The sequence below is a fragment of the Toxoplasma gondii genome, chromosome VIII (genome assembly GCF_000006565.2).
Source record: "Toxoplasma gondii ME49 chromosome VIII, whole genome shotgun sequence".
NCBI classification, from domain to species: domain Eukaryota; phylum Apicomplexa; class Conoidasida; order Eucoccidiorida; family Sarcocystidae; genus Toxoplasma; species Toxoplasma gondii.
The window spans coordinates 1,610,401-1,629,010 of NC_031476.1; the positions used below are offsets into that span (position 1 = coordinate 1,610,401).

General features: G+C 51.3%; 3 protein-coding genes across 3 annotated transcripts; 1 reads left to right on the forward strand and 2 right to left on the reverse strand.

The window, feature by feature from the left end:
• Positions 1 to 1,395: 1,395 nt before the first annotated feature.
• On the reverse strand, positions 1,396 to 3,722 carry TGME49_231880 (hypothetical protein; the record flags this gene model as incomplete). The annotated part of the gene is made up of 3 exons (XM_002368018.1): positions 1,396 to 1,556; positions 2,110 to 2,249; positions 2,830 to 3,722. The coding sequence occupies 3 exons, from the start codon at positions 3,720 to 3,722 to the stop codon at positions 1,396 to 1,398; spliced, it is 1,194 nt and encodes a 397-aa protein (XP_002368059.1).
• Positions 3,723 to 6,420: 2,698 nt separating this feature from the next.
• Positions 6,421 to 11,394, forward strand: TGME49_231890 (beta-ketoacyl-acyl carrier protein synthase III, putative; the record flags this gene model as incomplete). Its single annotated transcript, XM_002368019.2, has 6 exons — positions 6,421 to 7,359; positions 8,096 to 8,408; positions 8,834 to 9,141; positions 9,821 to 10,036; positions 10,694 to 10,762; positions 11,136 to 11,394. 6 exons carry the CDS (start codon positions 6,421 to 6,423, stop codon positions 11,229 to 11,231), a joined length of 1,941 nt encoding a protein of 646 aa, XP_002368060.2. The 3' UTR covers positions 11,232 to 11,394.
• A 1,422-nt stretch (positions 11,395 to 12,816) lies between these two features.
• On the reverse strand, positions 12,817 to 17,454 carry TGME49_231900 (acyl-CoA dehydrogenase domain-containing protein; the record flags this gene model as incomplete). Its single annotated transcript, XM_002368020.1, has 8 exons — positions 12,817 to 13,542; positions 13,853 to 14,047; positions 14,284 to 14,396; positions 14,842 to 15,046; positions 15,229 to 15,438; positions 15,754 to 15,914; positions 16,641 to 16,850; positions 17,268 to 17,454. 8 exons carry the CDS (start codon positions 17,452 to 17,454, stop codon positions 13,459 to 13,461), a joined length of 1,365 nt encoding a protein of 454 aa, XP_002368061.1. The 3' UTR covers positions 12,817 to 13,458.
• Between the last annotated feature and the right edge of the window lie 1,156 nt (positions 17,455 to 18,610).

Here is an 18,610-nt window from a genome sequence, read left to right on the forward strand (position 1 = left end):
TGCGTCGCTCCCTGTCAGTCCGTCGTTCTCGTCTTGTTTTTAGATGCAAAGCAAGTCTCAGCAACTAGATCTGGATTTCCTATCTTCCAGTTCAGATGTGTGTGCAAATGCTCTGAGTCCTCCTATGGGCGACTGACGGCGACTTTGGATCGCTTCGGCGCAGATACTCTCAAATGCGTTTGCCACCACGTTCTCGTTCAGAACAAGGAAGTACTCTTTTCGCTGCACAGAGCAAAAATTGTGTCCTGGTGGCAGGAGTCGAGCGGCAGCACGTGGGTGCGTTCGAACCTCCAAATGATACACAGTTTTAAGTCTCACGTGCATGCAACCCACAAATCGTTTCCTGACAAGATGCCCGCGGCGCCTCGTCGCTGAAGAAAAAAAAGAGGATTCTTCCGGGGCACGAACTCTTTCGAACTCCAGCCATGAAGGCTAGGCCTCTTCACGCCGGCGGCCTGCCTCCTTCAACCAAAGAACCTGAATCCTGCTGTGTGTACGTCTCGATTTGGGCCCGTGCTCTAACTCTTTCATCGTGGCATTGCACAAGCGAAAAATTGACGTTTTCCCCTGCATGCCTTCACAAAAGCTATGAGGAAAACGACGCATGCGGACGTATTTCCCTGAGCACAAGAATGCATTCAAGGCCCTTCAGGGAAACTCATAAAAGGCCCTTCAGGGAAACTCATAATTTTCAGAACAGTTGTTGCTAAATGTTTTTTGCCGCCGGAACACTCTGCGACTTCATACCATTTTGACCACGCTATTTCGATGTGCACGCAACGGATACTCGGCAACCAGGAAGTCTGATGCTGCGTTACAGGGCACACGCGTTTGTACAAGCCAATTTTTGTCGCGAATAAAAGGACGAAAGCCCGTTGCGGTGAAACGGACAAAATGTTAACTCCAGACAGTTAGCAGTATTAAAATTCGCCAGTCGCCGCCTTCACACCACAATGCGTTACCACAAAAGAACATGTCCATCGTGGCAGGGGGCTTTGGCTCCTTGGTTGGCCTGGTGAGCAATGCACGTGATTCACTTTACCCTTCCTCGCATCCTCGCCAGCTTCATTTTATCTATACGCGATTTCTCAGTCTGTCTGAAGCCTTTGGAGTTTGTTCTGTGCGCTCCTCTAGACCCTTCCACACGTTGGTTGGCCACCTGCACCGCCTCCCACCCAGCGGCGAGGAAGGCCTCATGAGGGCACAGCAGAAAACAAACGGCGGAGCCTGTGAGAGCCGTGCGGTTCAGGACAGGCAGCGTGTCTCAGTTGGAGGACAGAAGGATAAACGTCGACCTTCCCCGTGCTCCTCGTGTCTCAGGCAGAATAGGCAAGTCCTGGAGAGGCCGCGTTCACAGACAGCCGCTGGCTATATATGTGGTGCCTCTCACTCTGATTAATGGTAGAGATCAACAGCGGGAGGCACCCTTTGCTTTCGGACCTTCCGGCCGCCATGGTGAACCTCAACAACGGGGTAATATCCTGGTTCAAGGCATCCGCGCTTCACCTCTCTCACCAGGTTCCAAACGCCTCGTGCATCCGCGAACTTGAAACCCTCTAAAACCAAAGCAGGCGAAAAGACAGAAGACACGAAAATATCATGAGATCGTCGGCGTCAACACGGACAGAAATTGACCAGCTATCCAGTGAACGACGGTGTTGCCTTTTAGCTTGGTACTCACGGCGCACGCATCAATGACCTAAGCTGACGGCTACACACCGCAACACGACGCCCCTTTTAGCTGACTTGGGAGTCAGCGAATCGTGGATGGATAGTCTGGCAACCGACAGTATGCTCCTTAGTTTTTCAGCTGATTTTACAACACCGAACCGGAGACCAGTCCGTCTCCACTGTGCATCCCTAGAAAAGACAGGTGGACGTGGCGTGCAGAGCGCCCAAAGGAAGCCGGAATGTGACCATCGAGGACAGAGAAGAGCCCGCTAGTGGCGCCGATGTGCGAGAGCCGACCAGTTACATTCGGAAACGATATACTTTCGAAGAGACTTGCAAAAACGACCTCGAGACCAACACCTGAAAGAGCACATCCAAGTTCAGTCTCTTCGCGCCTAAAGGGCTGACCCCGCAAGCGAGAAGCACGCAGAAACTCACCCTTGGAAAAAACCGCCTTCCCCATCTCCCACAGACTGCGACGGTCTTGAGCGATGTTCACTTGGTCAACGAAAGAAGCTTGGTGGGCAGGGTATCGCCGCGTGCGAATCGTAATGAGCTTGCAATCCGGGCCTTCGTATCTGCACAGCGAAAAGAAACTCAAACGAGGTAGGTGGGCGACATGACAAAAAACGCCCCGACATGCTCCGCTCCGTGAGAGAGGCAAGACACGAGATGGAAACGCAGAAGTCTCCCACTTTTTCCCGCGGCATTCACCACGTGAGAGTCGGCGAACTCTTTCGTTCACAGGAGTTGCTTCCAGCGGGACGGAATCTTGGCGAATGTGGTCTAACGAGCTATCGGTTAGCATCCTGAAATCTTTGATCCTAGACACTACCAAGTGAATATCTACACGATCCATCACACGGTGTTCCCGGAAGAGCCCTTGATACTACAGAAAGAAAGATGATGCCACATCACGGATACCAGAACCCCTGGAATCTCCTATCTATCTATCTATCTTTATAGCCTCGAGCGCCGTAGACGTTGCCGGACGCAAACGTACGTGCTCAGACAGGATCCCCTTCTGTAGCGGCACTGGTCGACGGGCACCGGCATTTGTACACGCTTTCCTCCACCCCAAAAACATGAGCTGGCCTCTAAACACAAGTCGTTGGACTGTAGACGACGAAGCCACCGCCACGTTTTGCGTCTGGTCACCTGGTAAGGTCTGCTTTAATCGGCGTCGAGGTCGGTAGAATGAACGTTGAGGACGGCGCGCAGAGTCCGCAGGTGTACTCAGTTCGTGTCCAGGGCAGCGTCGCCTCGAAGGAGGTCTGAGGTAAGTGATGGCCCAGCACGTCGGAGTATCTTCCCACCGACAGATCGTCGCCCACCCTTTCTTCCGGCGTGCTCGTGGTCGGCTTTGTAGGCGTTCTCACTCCAGATGAGTGTGCGCCTTCGGCTTTCTCTGTCGTCGGTGACAGCAAGAGATAGTCCGACAGACGCGTCGACGGAGGCTCTCCTCTCGGAGAAAGGAGGCCCGTTTGAGGGGACGTGACTGGCGAGGCGCGAACCGCTGGAGACCCTGCACGCGGGGAGCCAGCGCAACTCAGGGAGGTCTTCTCCTTTTGAGAAGCAGCTGAGCGGGCGTCTCTGGGAGAAGCTGTGACACTCTCTGTCTCCTTCGATGTACCGCCCTCCTGCTCGGAAGGCCGATCAGAAGCGTCCGCAGATGACTCCACAGAAGCCGACAAACCGCTCGCAGTCTTGGGCTGCTCCACTTCAGTGACAACTGGGGTGGTCTTGGGCTGCTCCTCTTCAGTGACAACTGGGGAGGTTTTAGGCTGCTCCTCCTCAGTGACAGCTCGGGAAGTTTTAGGCTGCTCCTCCTCAGTTACAGCCTGAGTGGATTGAGGCTGCTCCTCTTCAGTGACAGCTGGGATGGTTTTAGGCTGCTCCTCTTCAGGGACAACTGGGGTGGTTTTAGGCTGCTCCTCCTCAGTGACAGCCTGAGTGGATTGAGGCTGCTCCTCTTCAGCGGCAGCCTGCGGGGTCTCACGCTGCTCGCCATCGGCGTTCCTCTTGGAGCGAGAGTTTCTCTTCCGCGCCATGGTGCTTGAGTTAGCTGAAGAGAAAGCAGAAGGACGGGCAGTGAGAAAAAGCCAAAGTACATCAGGGCACATAATTCCGATATCGCAGCTTTGCGTTCCTAGCCACGATGCACGAGCACTTGGAGTTTGACCCTCTTCGTGTTCCCAAGAACTACCCCTCTAACAGAAACCAAACACTAGGACCGAACACGAAGGCTGGCCGCGCTGTGTATCGCCCAGAACACGAAAGACAAAGTTAGCCTCAAGTGCACATTTGTGTGTGTGTGTTGGGGGGGGGGGGGGGTTAGATAGGGGACTGAAGGTACGGATCTGCAGGACTGAGGTATGGCCTAACCGGTAGAGACCCAGTATCGGAAACCCTCACACGAAAATAGCCACTTCACCGTTGAACTGACTCATGTTCTGGAGGATAGAGAGTACAAGAAACCTGGAGGCCAAAATTCCAGTGATTTCTCGCGGCCGACAGCGGGCGGAAAAGCACACTTTTCCAGCTCGGTGCGCGGGACCGGAACACGGGTGTCAAGGCCCGCCAGCGTCGGGCAACAATTCAAAACACCGTCTGGCGCCCACTTAATGGTTGAGCTCGCCGTGGAAAATGTCTCGCTGGAGCAAGGAAACCCTCTAGTTCCAGCAATAAACCCCCGCACGTGAAGTTCGGATCGCTGACAGATTCATCTTTTTGTCCACTGGGCATTCCTACCGGCTCGCTTAACACAAAAAGCCTCAATTCTCGAGAGACGGATGACACCGTTCCTGTCGCTCTCCGCGCGACTCGTTGTGTTTCACTCTTTCTGCTACGCCTCTGTGAGTCGGAGGAAAGCCTTAATACCCAAAACAAGCGAAGATGCATACAGGTGTGGAGAAATTACCGGATCGAGCTCGCGAATGAATATCTGGCTCGTGCGCTTGTGCAACGGGGCCCTGGACCAGGCGGCGCTTCGCGGCAAAAAGCACTTTCGTAGGAGAGCAATTCAGGACACAAAAATTTCAGACCCTTCGCGGAAGCGGGGCAACTCATTCAAAAGGTAACGCCACTTTTCACAAAGGCAAAACCTTTGAACTCCGAGGACGGTAGCAGGTAGCGTTTCTCTGCCGCCTTTGTCGACGCACGGTTCGCCCCTCCCCCCTCTCGAGCTGTAGGTCGAGTATCAATGGCCGAGTGATCGTTAAGAAGTTAGTTTACCGGAGACAGCCCCCCTCGCAACATTCACAGTTTTGCACACTTTCCACTGTTCGTTTCAAACACCACTGTGATGTTCTGCTGAACTTTCGTGGGCAGCTTTGCATCGCTCGCGGGTGTTTGAAAAAAAGGAGACTGCGCCGAGGAACGCCCGTGCACGGGGGCGAGAGTCAAATTCCACCCCCTCAGCAGCGCGGTTTGAGCAGCGGCGCGCGCGAGCCCGACCACCAAGCGCCTCTGCGTTTCTCAAACATTAGGCGAAAAGGGTTTACAGTTTAAGCTTCAGGGTTTAGTGAGGGACGCTAACGTGCTCTAGCGAACGGAGACAGGACAAGTGGTCTCTGTCTCCGCGTTGGAGTTGACATTTCTGACGCACTGCTTGCTTTCAACGGATCGGATTTGCGGATCCGAGGGATTTTTCTGAAAGGCGAGATTTTCCGAGGCACTTCCGCCTTCGAGGCCGAAACTAGGGAAGGCGCACATCGACTTGCAAGGCTGCAATCCCTGTGTGCCTTCAAGGCTGGTTGAGGTGCGAAACTCCACACAAGTCGTCCCCCATAAAACTCTGGGGTTTCCTTTCTTGCCATATGTCTTCTGGGGTGTCTCAGTTTCTCTTCGCGGTCAGCCAGTCGTTTCCTGACTGTACCACCTCGTGCAGAAATGCGCATTTTTCTGCAGTTGTCTCACTCCGGCAAGGGCTGGAGCACGTCTCAGTGTGCGAGGGGGCTCCGTTGGTCCATGCGGGCTGCAATTTCCTTGTCTCGGCGCACAGCGCAAGCTGCCCTGGAGACAACTACACCCTTTGTTCTCCGTCTTTGTTTTCTTTCCGCCTGTGTGTTGTCAAAACCCAAGAAGTGAACAGACACCCATTGTTCTCCCGCCGGCGCGGGCGTTCCGGCTGGCAAGACACACCGTTGGCGGGATCTGTTTCCCTTCCTTAGTCTCGCTCCCTCACCGTAACAGAGGAAATATCCACAATTTGTCTCCGTACGTCTCCAGCCCCTCCCACCGTCTTTTCCTTCGTGGGGAAGTGCCCACTGTTTGTCTCTTCTCTACCCCGCTACCGCCTTTCCCCTTCGTTACTGGCGTTGCGCATTTCATTTCAAACCGCACGCCCACTCCACACAAAGTCGGTGGCCGGTAAAAATGGTGTAGATGGAAGTCTGCATGAAACGGGGTTTCAGCTACGATTTCCTGCCTTTCCTTCGTGGCCGAACTCCAGAAACAGGCGTCTTTCTCGGCACACTCTACGGGACTGGATGCAGGGATGCAGGCCGCTCTCCTCTCTCCTCCGCGTGTGTTTCCGAGTTCCACATTGAGAAGAAAAGCAGAGACTGACGTGTTGTCGTCCGCCCGTCCTGCTTTCGTTTATTTGTTTTCCCATAGACTGGAGCCTCGCCAGCCTCGTGTAGAACGCATTCCTTCAGGGTCCCACGCAAAAACGCGTAGTCCTAGGAAATAAAAGGTCACGGGTTGTTAGAAAAACGACTTCGGAACCCCCAAAAGAGACTGCTGCAAATGAACCTTCCACTTTGTCCTTTTCCCGCCTATGTCTCTCCTAAGTGTCGAGTGTTTGACACCATGAAGGCTGTGGCCTCTCAAAACCATTTGGTCTGTCGGATCGCTACGCTACAGCAGCGGGAGAACTTTGGTCAGATCCGGGAGTCTCAGAGGCAGGCAGCTGAACCGTCCCCAGTTCGCAGCTGCTCGACTGTCGCCGCTACCCTGGCGCGCACTCCTTCCTCCTTTCTCGCGAGGTTTTTCGCGGGTTTATCTCCGTCGCTCGGCCTTCTCTTCTCTGTGTGTTGCCTCCTGCTTGTGTTCTCTCGTCATGTACTAGAAACCTCTGGGTTCAAGGCCACACCCGTACAGCCCCCGTCCCCCCGTCCGCTGTCTGTCCGTCTAGCTCCCTCTGGCGGCGTTGCTGACATTTCGCCGAAGGATCTGCGTGTCTCCGTTCTTCCATTTTCTCAGAAGAGGCGTCTCGCCCCGCTCTTCATTCAGATTGCCTCCACTCCTCTCGAAATATCTTTTGGAGCACAGCGAACATGGGAGGCGGAGGCTCCTCTGACGCAGAGCAGGGCCTCTCGGTTCCGCGTCTCCGCCCTCCAAGCCCGAAGTGGAGCGGCGAACCTCGTGGGTCCGTCTCACCCCTTGTATGCCGTCTCGTCTCGTCAAGGTCACGTTGGCGAAACCAGGCGGCGTTCGACCCTCGTTTCTGCATCATCGTTTCTCTCTCCAAGAGTGGAGAAAGCTCCTCAGGAAAGTGGAAAGGTGCGGAGAACCGATTCTCCTTCAGCTCTCTTCGACGCCTCTGCATCTCCAGGCGAACAAACGCCCGGAGCTGTCTCTTTCTGCGGCACTGTGGGATGCCGAATCATCGGTGTGGGCAGTGCCGTCCCGACTCACGAAATGACAAACGACGACATGGCGGAGTTTGTCGAAACATCCGATGAGGTAACGAAGCGGACAGATTCAACGACGCGCGAGAAAGGGAGGAGAGGCGGTGACGCTGGAGATCTCTAGGGTGGAGGGACATGCCGTACTGGGTTGCTGAGGACAGCTACAGTGTTGGACTTCACCATCCTACGCGGTCGGTGAAGTTCCGTGTCACTTACGTTCTACGCGCAACACAGAGTCGTTTGCTACAAGGGCAGACCGCAGGAGGCCAGAAACAGACAACTGGAGGCCTAAATCTGGGCATATTTGAGTGACTTTTAGTCGACACTGTCCAAGAGGTGTCTTTGGCGCAGGCTCGAGACACATTCAGACACTAGCAGTCCAACTCGTAGGATAGACTTCTCCAACAATGAAGTCATCAGGAACCTAGGAGTCTCAGATGAGAGCGTGTGACAGGGATGCACAAAGCGAGACAGAAGAACGGGGCGCCACGTCGTGGTTGAGAGCAGCACCACTTTAGGCACAGGCGGACGCTGAGGAGAGTTGCTCTGGGATGAAGGAAACGAATATCTCAAGAAACGCCTCGTGTTCTGAAGATTTTACATACGGAGCATTACGCAGATCATTATCAACGCTGACTCGATGGATGTCGTAGTGGTTGATTCATATCTCCTGGTATACATTTCAGTCATTATGTTGGTGGTGCTATCTCGGATTCTTTGATCAAGGCACTTTTTTGCCGCTCTCTGGTTCCATACTTTTCTGTTTTTTCATTTTTTCCTCTTTTCTTCAGTGGATCAGAACGCGAACAGGTATCCGCTCGCGTCGCGTCTTATCGACGTCGGAGAGTCTCCGTTCTCTGGCCGTCGATGCCGCTCGGAGGGCTCTCGAGAATGCAAAGCTGAAGGCAAGCGACATTGACCTTGTTCTTCACGCGTCCTCCTCTCCGGATGATCTTTTCGGAGACGCGACATCTATTGCTGCGGGCATCGTGCAGGCTGAGAGAAGTCAGGAGGGATCCCTTCAGGAAAGCGACGCGTTCGCAGGCCCCGCAGGATTCGACTTAACGGCTGCGTGTTCAGGATTTCTCGTTGGCCTGATTACCGGTAACACGCAAAGGGCAAGAAGACAGAATATGAAGTGACCCGCAAGGCAGTGAGGCTGCTGTGTCCTTACATTCATTGGCAATTGGGCTGCTAGTCTAGATCCCGAAGGGTCTTTTTACCTGATCCAAGTTCGAGTGTGCTAGCTGAACATAGTTAGCACTTGTATGGCAAAGGTCACAAATCTCGAATGACAGGGAATGACGGGGAAAGGAGGGCGTCCATGCGTGTCGATTTCTCTCTACACACCGCGAAAGTGTAAAGAACAAAAACACTCACTCTTCGGCTCTCCTCTCGTGTTCTGCCTGGTGAATGTCGGGTTCGGGGACTTGCCACTGAGTATTTCCTCAAGACACAGCTCGGTCCAGTTTTCCGGGTTTTCACATTTTCTCGATCACAAGCAGATCTCTGATCTCTTATCCTGCCAGGAAACGCCTTCTTGACGAGCCCTTGCTGTCCGTACAAACGCATTCTCGTGGTAGGGGCCGATGCCCTCACCCGGTGGGTAGACTGGACAGATCGAAATACTTGCGTTCTGTTCGGCGACGGAGCTGGCGCGGTGGTCCTTGAACGCCCAGATGCCAAGACGGGGTCGCCGGCTGTAGGTGCCGATCCAGATCGCAACACACGCAGGGGAATCCTGTCTTACATGCTCAACAGCGACGGACTGCAGGCGCATCAGCTGACAGTCCCGTTCAGTGGGACTCTGCACGAACTGAAGCGTGCAGGGGGAAAGGTACGAGACAGTCGTTTGATAGGAAGCCTCTCCAGGGAGAAGCGTGGGAAGGAAAGGGGGACACAGACAGACGGGCATCGTTAGTGAACGCGGCACTTTCTTCCGAGAATCTGACGCCTGAAAGTGATTGGCTTTCTTCTTGATCCGTCGTGCATTGCTTAACCAACACTGGGAACAGCACCGGTGAAAGGCGATGCAAAGAACACTTCCCAGACCTACCAGACGCAAAGCGCCGTGAATCAGACACGAAATCGAAACGAATCGCATTTACGTTCCACTCCTTTTGCATACGTACCAAAAGACTCAACGCCTGAGCACCCACTCCCGGATGTTTCCGTGGCTTGCTTTATCCGCATACTTCTGTCGTTTGCATTCTTGATACAGTCGTAATAAAACCGCGGATGAAAGTGCAGGGGATGTGGAAACAGGACGCAGATGGAGAGAGCAGACGAGGACGAATAGGGAACAGACCTGCAGCGCCAATCTCGGATGGGGTTCCATATTGTATCTGTCAACGCGCTTTTCACGGAAGACTACGTCGATGTAAATCCCCGAATCGGGGCTGGGTGGCCAACTGTTTGAAACCTGTATATAGGCAGGTAGCTGTTTGTTGCAGCATACTTATCGATATGCATGTGTATTTGCGCCTCTCTTTGAAAGGTGTGTGCTTTCTTTGCAGCCTGCCGTCCGGACGAGCCAAGGCAGGTATGCTCCATTGTCCATGAACGGCCGCGAGGTTTTCAAGTTTGTCTCACGCAAAGTGCCCCCGGCGATCGAGGCGGTGGTCCAGGCAGCTGGGTTGACGACAAACGACGTTGACTGGCTTCTTCTTCACCAGGCAAACAAGCGTATCATGGACGCCGTCGCAGAGCGTTTGAAAATGCCGCTGAGCAAAGTGAGGAACCCCGTTGCATGTGTCAAGACAAGGTTCTCAAAGCGAAAGTACACCGATTTGTCCCACATTGGGTCTCCCTTGTCCATCTGTTCAGCTATGTTAGAACTACACTTTCTTCTCCGCAGTGTTGACAAGTGCTTTAGAAAACCTGGAGAGCGACCGAGATTCGAGGACGCCCCTTTTGGCGCCTGTTGGTTCGGCTAATACTGGTAGAAATCAGCGCGACGCACCGACGAACTTTTCCGGGCGTTTCCTTTTCAAACAATCAGGGCAACTGCGACGTGTCATGTAACCTTGGGTGGGACTGCATCGATGGTGCAGGTCTCTATCGACAAGAAAGTGCCTGAACACCTTTTAGCGTCGAGCGCAGACAAAAACTGAATAGGTGTAATCTTGTCCAGGGTGGAGTCAAGTGTCCGATCGCGAAAAATTCTCTCTGGATATTTTGTTCCGTTTTTTGCTTTGAGAACCTTGATCCCAACCCAAGCGGATGTCTGAGACAAAGTCTTCGGAAGAACTTTAAGTTTTCTGACTGCGTGTACACTCCACTCGAAGTCAACTGTAAATTACCCAACCCGGTTACGCCTGTGTGAAATGACATTTCCCTGGCGACTGCGGAGAACACCCGGAAGTTGTGTGACACTTGTCTCTTTTCAGGTGCTGTGCAACTTGGACAAGTACGGCAACACGTCTGCGGCCTCAATTCCCTTATGTCTGGACGAAGCAGTAAGTTAGAGCGAAGCGCCGTTCTGACCACAGAAGCTGAACTTGATCCGCGTGTATTAGTATCCGGACATGTGCTTTTTTGTTGTGCTCTACGTGGAAGTGAGCCACAGAGGGTGCAAATGCCCTCACTTGTGACAAGAAAAACGCGTGTCGTAATTGTACGTATGTGCACCACGAACAGAGCTGAAATGGCGTTACGCGGGCGAAAAAAAAACACTCGTGTCAAAGTGAGAGCTGCATGCATATTGTTCGCACTTCCGTCATGTGAATTCCTCATTACGTGGGAAAAGTTATGCAAGAATAACATTTTTCCTCTACAAATGTTTCAACTGTCACTTCCTTTTTTCGACTCCTTCTGGTGTTTTCTGCGTAGGTACGCGAGGGGAAAGTCAAGCCTGGGGACATCGTGGTGACTGCTGGCTTTGGTGCAGGCCTCACGTGGAGTGCCGCCGTCTTCCGCTACGGCTAAATCTATCTAAAGGTATACACATGTATAAACTTCGGGGCGGCTGGGAAACCCAGATGATATTCATTTTTTGCGGGGTGGTCACCTCTTTCACGGAAAAGACTCAACTAACTTATTTGGCAAGCTCTGCAGCATGTACAGAGGCAGTTGGATTCAGTATTCCCCGTTTGAACCTTGGAAATTTAGACTCTAGGACGGGGAAAAGCGAACCAGGAATTTTTGCTTCCCAATACGGAAGTTTCCTCCTCCTGATGAGCTCAGATCAGGAAGGCAGCCTTTCACGAATGAGGCTTTCCGCCCGCATGAAATGAATTTCATCAGCGAGTGTTTTGACCGGAGAGATATCACAAGATATATCAGCAGCTTTTCCATAGAGTCGGTGGCAAGGGACGCAGTGCATCCGATGTCACCTGCTCTTCGACAGTTTTGATTCTTAACGGCACGGTTGCTCCTGGAATCGACAGAATAGCGGAGCTATGTCGTTAGAACGTGGAGCGTAAATTGGAAGGTGCAGGCAAAAGTCCCAAGTTGCGCAGGTGCTCCTGCTGCACACGACTGTTCACTCTCGGCGATGGAATTGATACCAGAAGACGCTCAGATTGCATTCCCCCGTCTGTTCGAGCTTGGTTGTTAATACAGTTGCGGTTCCATCTTCTCGGCTTCGTCGACAACGGCAGCGCAGGGTGCAAGCGATTGGGGTCCGAATTCTCAGGCAGTATATCTTTGCTTAGTTCCATATACATGTAAGCATACGCATACACACACAGGGGTGTATAGGTATTTGCATAAACGTACGCGTACATGAAGATATAAGTATCCATGTTCTTGGTGAAGACTGCTTGCAGACAAAGCAACGCGGGCGGATATAACGACAGTTTATTTATGATGAAACCCTGTCGGAAGTGCTGAAACATCTGCAGTAACCGAGGATGTGCCACTCTGCGGAGGCGCGGCAATCAGTCACTAATGATGAAAGGGCGCGGCTTTCCAAGTCCCGGTGTGGTTGCACTGTGACTTTCGGACTTCGACGGTCTCCGTCAGAGTCGGCAGACTGCTGAAATGCATGCACATGTTTCCATGTTGATACTCTACTTCAACACTACTTGATTCTGTTCCTCGAATGCCCATCGACTGTCCATGAAGTCGTTATTCAAAGAAAACAATGATTAACGCAGCACGTGAACCGAGTCCTGCTGGTGGCTATATGCGGAATGCCCAAGCAGTCTCGCCGGAGATACTGTTGAATCCAAATTGAGAACGAGAGAACTTGCCTGAAACCCACCTATATAGCATTTAGCCCCTACGGTGTGCCTCAGATCACTGCATTCTAGAGTACCAGAAACTGCATGTGCTCTGACACTTCGTAGCAGCTGTTGGCCTCAGTTTTCAGCGATACGCTACACAACAGACAGTCTTCTCCCACTGCCTAGTCCTGAATAATGAATCCACTGGAACAAATATTCCTTAAGGTTTAACATTTGTAATTGATACATTCTGTGCAGATACAAACAGAAGGTAGACCTGGATTTGATGCTGGTGGTGAACTGAGATGGCGGCGCCGGCGTCTATCGCCTACACACATAAGCCCCCAGCGATAGCAGAATCGCTGGTACGTGCCCATCTCTTCAGTTTTTATTCATCCAATTTCCGCTCTGAACATGTGCTTCCATTTCGTTACTTTCACATTTTAAGGAACAGGAAAGAAGCGCATGCACACCAGGAAACTCCATCCGCCACAAAAATATGACAACAGCTGTGTGACCGAGCCTTCCCTAGAGCTAGTGAAAGGGGCGCACACGTCTACTACATAACTTAGCAAGGCCGGTGAACAGAGAAGACGGCTTAAGAGTTTCGTAAAGGCAGCTGTAAACGATATTATGGATAATTCTATGCAGGATTTGTACTTGTCTCACTGCCGCCACTAGTATAGTACTGTCGAGATCGAACCACAGATTGACGGGTAAAGGAGGGATGAGACCAATCCAGCAGCAAGCATGAAACTGTGGAATCCATCTTGCTTTACTCGTCTGAATAGCTGTCCGCTTGCTTTGATTGTCTTCTTTTCCCCACCTCAGAATGGCAAAGCTGCAAAGAACGCTGATTTCTCTAAAGCAACGTGCAACACATGATCACCGTCAGCAGTAGGCTTTCCAAATCAATGAAAACTCATGGGTAAGCTTCTTCTTGAATTGGTGATCCAGACGAGTTGCACAACACGATAACCTGCAGTCTACTTGAACGCGCTTCGCCCCGTCACTGCTCGACCCGCAATAAGCATGTTGATATCGTAGGTTCCTTCATAGGTATAAAGTGCCTGCAGAGAAACAGCCAACATCGCTCTCGCACTTTCACATTGCGCTCGTTTTGTTTCCGTTTCGCAACCCCTAACCCTCGAACCCTAAATGGACGCACAGACATAACCGCATCTTGAGTGTTCGTAGGGCTCCCCCAACCGTTGCACCCACCTTCAGTGAGCGAACCTGGTAAAACCCTGCAGCACATACTCCTGGGCAATTCCTGTGGTTGCTGTTGCTGCGATATCGATACGGGACGACCAGGAGAACGGATTGCCTTTATGGAGCGAAAACAAAGACAACACAAGGCACCTGCATGCATGAACTCACCTCTATGTCTGCATGAAACTTAGCCACGCCGAAGTCTGTGACAATCCCGTTTCCTCCTAGTACTTCCCTGCAAAGAGCAATGCCTTCTCGAGCCACACGACTGCACGTCGCTTTAGCTAGGGCAATGTGAGCCATCATATGCGGCTTCCCTTCATCCATCAGACGACCGAGGCGCAATACCAAGAGCAGGACGCCCTGTGAAAAGACAAGCAGCGTATGGGGCCTCAAGAGGTTTTATTCTTGCCTTCCACTTGTCCCACATCTATGACGAAAACACGCGGCAAAAACAGCAAACGGTGGGCTGTCGTGCAGTTGTGGTAGCTTGCTTGACGACCTCAAGAGAAGCAGCACAGCCTCTCAAATCCAAGGAGAAAACCGAACAGAAGGCACTGATTTCAAGACGCCCAATCACATCTTGCGGCTCCCCTTACCTGCAACATGCCGAGGACGCGCATAAGGCGTTCTTGTACAAGCTGGAAGGTTGCCAGTTCTCGGCCAAACTGCTTTCTCTCAGTGCAGTATTTAAGAGCGTTATCGTAAGCACCTAAGTTTCCCAAGGCATCAGATCAAAAACAGAGTGATATGCAACACACAAGACAACGAGGAGGCTTACACAACAAACAAACGAACAAAGAGGACACGAAGGGTCGGCTTCCGTGCATGAAAAGTACCGTTCTAAGTCTGAAAGATGTGGATACGGAAATCACGCCTAAATTCGTGACAGCGCCGCACCAACATATCTGTGAAATAGCAACATGTACGTTCGCCCCAAGATCTGACCAAAAGCACACCAGCAAGAATCGTCACCGTTCGAGCATGCAACACATGATAATCCCACTTCAAGGAAATGAAAAGTACCTGCCTACGCAAGGAATATGAGTGTGCTTCTTGAACCGTCTATGCTAACGGATGAGTGTACCAGTATATTTGCAGCCACATGCATGTACAGGAAAGAAGACGTGAACTCCTGTACAAAGCCGCAAGCGTACCTAGCAAGACACCAACGCATTCCGCGGCGACAACAGCGCGGGAAGATTCCAAGACCTGTGCTGTCGCGCCGGAGAAACCCTCGTGTTGAAGTCTGTGCGAATCTGGTACGAAGCAATCTTTCAAGACTATGTCAGCGTTCTGCACGATGCGCAAGGATACCTTGTTCTCTATCTTTGTCGCCGAAAAGCCAGGAAAGTCCTTCTCCTGAGAGAAATCAGTAGCAGGCGTAAGCGTGGCAGATGCAGATATATTGGAGCTTAAGGCCTAGAAACCATCTTGGTTAACCCCACTGCCTCAGTGCCAAGAAAGTGGACGCATCCAATACGACGTTTCCGAAGTCTTGCTGACCGTCGGAAGGAAGGACTTCCCCCCTGTCGGCGACGCACCACTATAAACCCGAGGATTTTCTCCGAGTGCACGTCTCGCGCCCAGACAACCACGATGTCCGAGAATGTGGCATTCCCAATCCACCTTTTCTGTCCATTCAGAATCCATCCTCCTTCCACTTTCTTTGCCGAGGTCCGAAGCCCCGTAGCATCACTTCCATGGTTGGGTTCCGTCAGGCCGAAGCTTCCGATGCACTCAAGACGTGACATCTGTACAATCCAAATCAAAAACGTATTCTTAAAACGGCATAAGCAAATGACAGCCTGTCCCTTCTTCCCAAACATACATGCAAACATGTGTGTGCGTACATATATATATATATATATATATATACTGCCATGCACTGGCTGAATATGAGGAAAGTACTTGCTACAAGATACGAGTTGGTTGTACTTCAAATTTAAGGTGACACTGTATCGACGACGCTTTGAAATGGAAGTCCAAGGAGCCGCAAGTCAGCACAGATTGTACGTAGGAAGGGAGCTTTTAACGAACCTGAAGTAAACGCGAACAATGGTTATTACCTTAGGGAGCCACATGGCCTTCTGCTCCTGGGTGCCGGCGACAGCGATAGACTGCATCGCAAGGCCGCAGTGGACGAGGTAAAATGTGGAGAATGATGCGTCGACTCGAGCCATCTCCACTGCCATCAGAATGGCTTCTGTGTGCGTTAAGCCAGGGCATCCTGCGGATTAGTGCAAATGCGACAGCAGCGATGATTGCTCAAGGGACAAGCAAACTTTGCTTCTCTATCGTTGCTCACTGCTGTCTCCCGCTGTCTGTGTTTGTGCCTCTCCCCCGTAATTTGGCTACCTCCCGATTGTTGTCCGCTTTAGCCTAGCTATATCTAAGTGTGTGGCATTTATTCTGAAAAGAAATCGTCGACACAGGAGTATATTTCGCAGCGAACAAGCGCCTGCAAGAGTCTATCGGTGTGCAGACGAACCAAGGAGGTTTATCTCCACAGAGAATCACGTACGCCAAGCTACCTTGTTTGGGACGGCAATGTGTGAGCAAAGAAGAACAGCCAGATAAAGGGCGAAGCACTGGATCTACTTGTGGCGTCCATTTACCCACATCGGATCCAGGTCTATATCGATCTATACGAATACATGCACAAGTATGTCTCAACTGACGCGTGCGCGTATTCATGTAACCTCCTGCTTCCCAACTAATATGGTTCTCTGCTTTTCTGCTCGTCTATCCGGCTCGCGAATCATCGATGTCTCCACTCATGTCGCTTCGCTAATCCGCTCAAACACCCATTCTTCATGTTATCTGGGTACTGTGTGTCTCACTAACAAACGTTGTGGTGTTCAGGACGGTGTCGCAGCGTACCCGCAATCACAACAAAGCCAGGAGCGCACGGGAGACGGGCTGCACTTCTAATGAGAAAAGGGATTTGACTTACCATAGCCTTTTATTTGCAGGCCAGCAGGGCCGAACTTTTTGCAGATCTCCACCAATTCGCTGTCAAAAGCTGCCGCTTCATAAAGTGGGAGAACTGCGTGCTCCACATACCGACTCACAATGTTCTGGACACGTCCTCGTAACGTCCGCTCCCTTGGAGTTAACAGGCTATCAAAATGCATAAAGTCAAGGGCGTAAATCGGACCACCACCTGAACCGCATTTACCAGGCAAAAGGCAAATTTCCAGTTACAACTGCTTCGTATAGTGTAACCCACAGTGTCCGCGCACATGAAGTACCTACTCGAAACCCTATACATGCAATCCTACCGACACGTACGCACGTCCAGATCCTGCCACCTAGACAATGTGAAACGGAGAAACACGAAGACGTGGCTGGTATTTTCAGTTTTCACCCGTTTGGCTACATAGTAACCTAAGAGCCAGACGCCCGAAAAACGCTAGAGTACCGAGTTGTCGACCAAATCTAATTCCTACCGCTTAGCAAGGGTACATGTATATCTCCGTATAATAAGCGCAAGCATGCGAATCGATGTTTTTAACCGGACAAGACTAATGAAGCAGAATGGAGAGAAGCATCAACTGAAGGGTTAACTTCTGCACTTTACCTGTCTTTCCGTGCCTCATGTCGGCGGCTGGTTTCCCATCCTGAAGTTCGTCGCTGCTGTTATCATTGCTAGACTTTCCGTCGGAGTTTTTTGAACATAAAGTGGAATCGACAGGTTCACGTTTCACCTGCCCAGAAAGCTGGACTAGTCGTCCTTCGGCGCGAATGTTTCTTCCTGCTCGACCCATTGTGCTACGCGAGAAATCAAGAAGTCGGACCAAGGGCGATCTGTTAAAAAAACTCCAGCATTTGAGTCGACAGTTAGCAGCTAGCTGAGCTCCCGTACAGTGAAAATCGCGGTTAAGTCTTTTATGGGAGCCAAAAAGGAGCGAAGGTACGGCACAACAGCATGCAGGGAAGGCTGAGGCAGCGGGATGATGGACAAAACCCCATTTTCTCACCAACCCGGGAAGTCACCAAGCATGCAATAACAAGTAACAAATAAAGCTACATACCTCTGTTACACATTCTAAAAAGGAATAAGTAGCTGTAGCATTCTGACTCTGCGTGAGGTGAGATCGTCAATCAACACACTTACTTTTTGTTGGGTTTAGTGCGTGTTTAATTCTCTCCCGTGGTTGCCAAGGAGAAATTGATTGAATGTATGCATCTATAAGCATGAGATTTTCGATTGTCGAGTGAATATTTTGCCTTATGAGGTAACCGGTTTTTAGTAACTAACCAGGAAGGGGAATGTCTTTCTTGGGGCGGGGTTTCTCTTGCAGAGTCCTCTTCCGATTCGAGAACAGAAGCTACTGATTGTAGCACAGTGACACTCAGTAATTAATATAGTAGTGCAAATGCCAAAAGTAGTAAATATTTAACACAGTACCAGAGACGTATCCGTTTCGGCACCACCAAAGAAATGCGCGCAATACAAAGTCAACCACCTGCCATACGCATATTGAACAAGTTGCGTTTCTACTTCCCACCGAGTGCGAATGAGAGCGTCTTTCCACTTCCACTGTATACACGAAACAAAACAGTGAAAACTGCTTCTACGTTTCAAGAAGTACGAGTCAGACATACATAGCTCCAAAGCCTCTCCTGCAGATCAGATTCCTCAATAAGTTGGCAACTCGCGTGTATCGGGGGCTCTGAAGCTTTCTGAAAACCATTTTGTGCCGTTGACAGTGACGAAGTCAGTCTGCATTTTGGGACTGGCGCTGGCTTGTCCCCCGTGGAGGAATGAAAGATCGTATTAGTATTCCCTCTGTCCTGTAGGACTGTGAAACTTTTGAATGTTTGACAGTCTTTTTAACCGTCCTGGTGCAGAGTGGTGCATACTGTCACAGACAAAAGCGTGCTCGCGACGAGCAATCGGAACTCTCTGATCATGGAAGC